Genomic DNA, 2,374 nt, shown 5'->3' with positions numbered 1-2,374 from the left:
TTCTCTCCTTCCTTCCCTCCCGGCTCGTCGCAAGCGAGACAAACTCAGGAACAGGCGGCGGGCCCATGTATTCGCTGACACCATCTGCCACCTGCGATTCATCGCCACTTTCCACCTCCCGGAGGTGAGGGAGGCGGGAGGCCAAGGACACGCAGAGCTTGTGTGACCCAGTTTTTAAGAAACTTTCCGTTGGTCGCAACCCTTCCCCCACCCGAAATTCTTCAATCATCCATCAAGCCAGAAAAGCGATCTCTGCCTATCCTTGGAGCTGGAAAAGTGGCGAAGCAAGGAAAAATAAGAGGTTCGCCCCATTTCTTTCCCCCACCGCCCAGCAGCGGCGGGCGCAGAGCAGCGGTGCGGCCAGAAGGGGCCGCTCTGCGCTCAGAGCAGTTGTCCTACCGCCGCCGTCCGCACCTCCCACGGCCCGGCTGGCCCAGCCCCGCCAAGTTCCAACAGCCCCTAGCCGAGCGAGCGCCGGGAACGAGCACCGCCCGGGCAGAAGCACACGGCGCAGACCAGCCAGACTGAGGCGCGCGGCGAGAAGGCTCCGGCGAAACTCTCACCAGCCGGGGACTTTGGAAAGAAGCGAGCGAGCGGTCCCCGCGCGCGCGAGTCCACAAGTGAGCGCTCAGCTCACCTGTTTCTGCCGCGCTACCGCCTTCCCACCCCTCGGACCCTCGCCTCCCGAGCCGCCCGCCTGCTCCCGCGATGAATCCGGCGCTGGGCAACCAGACCGACGTGGCCGGCCTGTTCCTGGCCAACAGCAGCGAGGCGCTGGAGCGCGCCGTGCGCTGCTGCACCCAGGCGTCCGTGGTGACCGACGACGGCTTCGCGGAGGGCGGCCCGGACGAGCGCAGCCTGTACATCATGCGCGTGGTTCAGATCGCCGTCATGTGCGTGCTCTCGCTCACCGTGGTCTTCGGCATTTTCTTCCTGGGCTGCAACCTTCTCATCAAGTCCGAGGGCATGATCAATTTCCTGGTGAAGGACCGGAGACCGTCTAAGGAGGTGGAGGCGGTGGTCGTGGGGCCCTACTGACCGGCCCCCGGCCCCCGCGGCAGCCGCCCCTCGCCTCCCCACTTCGCCAGCCCAGCCGCGCCCTCTCGCCATGCGCGACTGGGCGAAGCAAACCTGTCGGAGTCAGTTTTTTCTCTCGACTTTTGCCTTTCGGGATGAAGCGAACCCGTTTATCGCTCGCCCTCTGAAAGTCCCCAGGCCTGGCAGTAGGAAAAGAGAGCCTTGACTCTGGACTCAGCAGCAAGTGGCAAGAGAAGGCGATTAGGGCGCAGAACTTTGGAAGCTGCCGCTAGCGCAGAATGCGGGGACACCGACCCAGGCCAAGGCCCTTTTCCACCCGCAGGTGGGCCAAGCTCGGGGGTGCAGGTGGAGAGGGTGGGCAGGCGGAGACCAACGGCACCTATTGCCCGGTGACCGGAAAAGTGACCCGCATATATGCCACTTAACCGAACTATCGGGGACACGCAAGCCGTCTCCGGGTTCGCGCGCATTCCCTCCAGCTCCTTGTAGCCCCGGCAGGACAGGCGATAAATACCTTTGATTGATTGTAACGTGACGTTTTAAAGGGTTTTGTGTTTGTTTGCTTGAATACAAGTATTTGATAAGTCTTTTTCCGCCCTAGTGGCCTGTTTCCCTGCCTGGGGGTTAGAGTTTTGTGTTAGGGGAAGGGGTGGGGGAAGGGGAGCCTGCGAATGTGAATGGGGTGACAATTCTTTTATTGCATTTCCAACTGGGTCTTGAGGGGGGGCGGGGGGGACGGGGACTGGCACTCTAGCTGGCCCGCGGGGCAAAGATCCGGGATAGAACTCCTAGCTCGTGACTGCACGGTTTACACCACAAAAGTGCTCTTGACATTGGTGACACCGTTTTGACTTTTCTTTTTTTCTTATTTAAAATTTCCTTAATAAATGCAACGTTTAAGTGTTTTTTTCCTGGCCTCCTGGTGATCATTCTACGCTCCGGGCAGAAGGGAACGGGCGACGCTGAGGGGTCAGGTTACCAGTCCGAAGTGGAATTCGCTTTGGCGAACTGCGATTCAACTCGCGGATCCTACGCAGGCACGGGGGAGGGGCGGGGGGGAGCGAGACAGAGAGGCCCAGGGACGAGTGCCCTGGCCAAGTCTCAGGCCCTGGAGCCGTCCTGGAGGCAGCATCCTTTGTTTTCCCTTTCAGTTAATATTTTATATTTCATTTAGGCTCAGCGCTGTGAGCCAGGCGAGAAAACGGGAGGCCCCCGCGGGAAGATTACACTTCCGTGCAGGGCTCCGGTGGGAACACACGGTTACACCGCTAAGGAAAGGAAGAGACGGCTTGGCTAGGCTTCAGGGAGGGCATCTTCTCCTGACCAACGTCAGCAA

The 2,374-nt window shown here is 60.3% G+C and overlaps 1 protein-coding gene across 1 annotated transcript; it reads left to right on the top strand.

Moving 5' to 3' along the window:
• RPRM (reprimo, TP53 dependent G2 arrest mediator candidate) lies at window positions 423–1,945 on the top strand. The gene has a single exon (XM_018063163.1). The coding sequence runs from the start codon at window positions 709–711 to the stop codon at window positions 1,036–1,038; it is 330 nt and encodes a 109-aa protein (XP_017918652.1). The 5' UTR covers window positions 423–708; the 3' UTR covers window positions 1,039–1,945.

This window comes from Capra hircus, chromosome 2 (assembly GCF_001704415.2).
Source record: "Capra hircus breed San Clemente chromosome 2, ASM170441v1, whole genome shotgun sequence".
NCBI classification, from domain to species: Eukaryota; Metazoa; Chordata; class Mammalia; order Artiodactyla; family Bovidae; genus Capra; species Capra hircus.
This window is presented reverse-complemented; position numbering and strand designations above follow the sequence as displayed.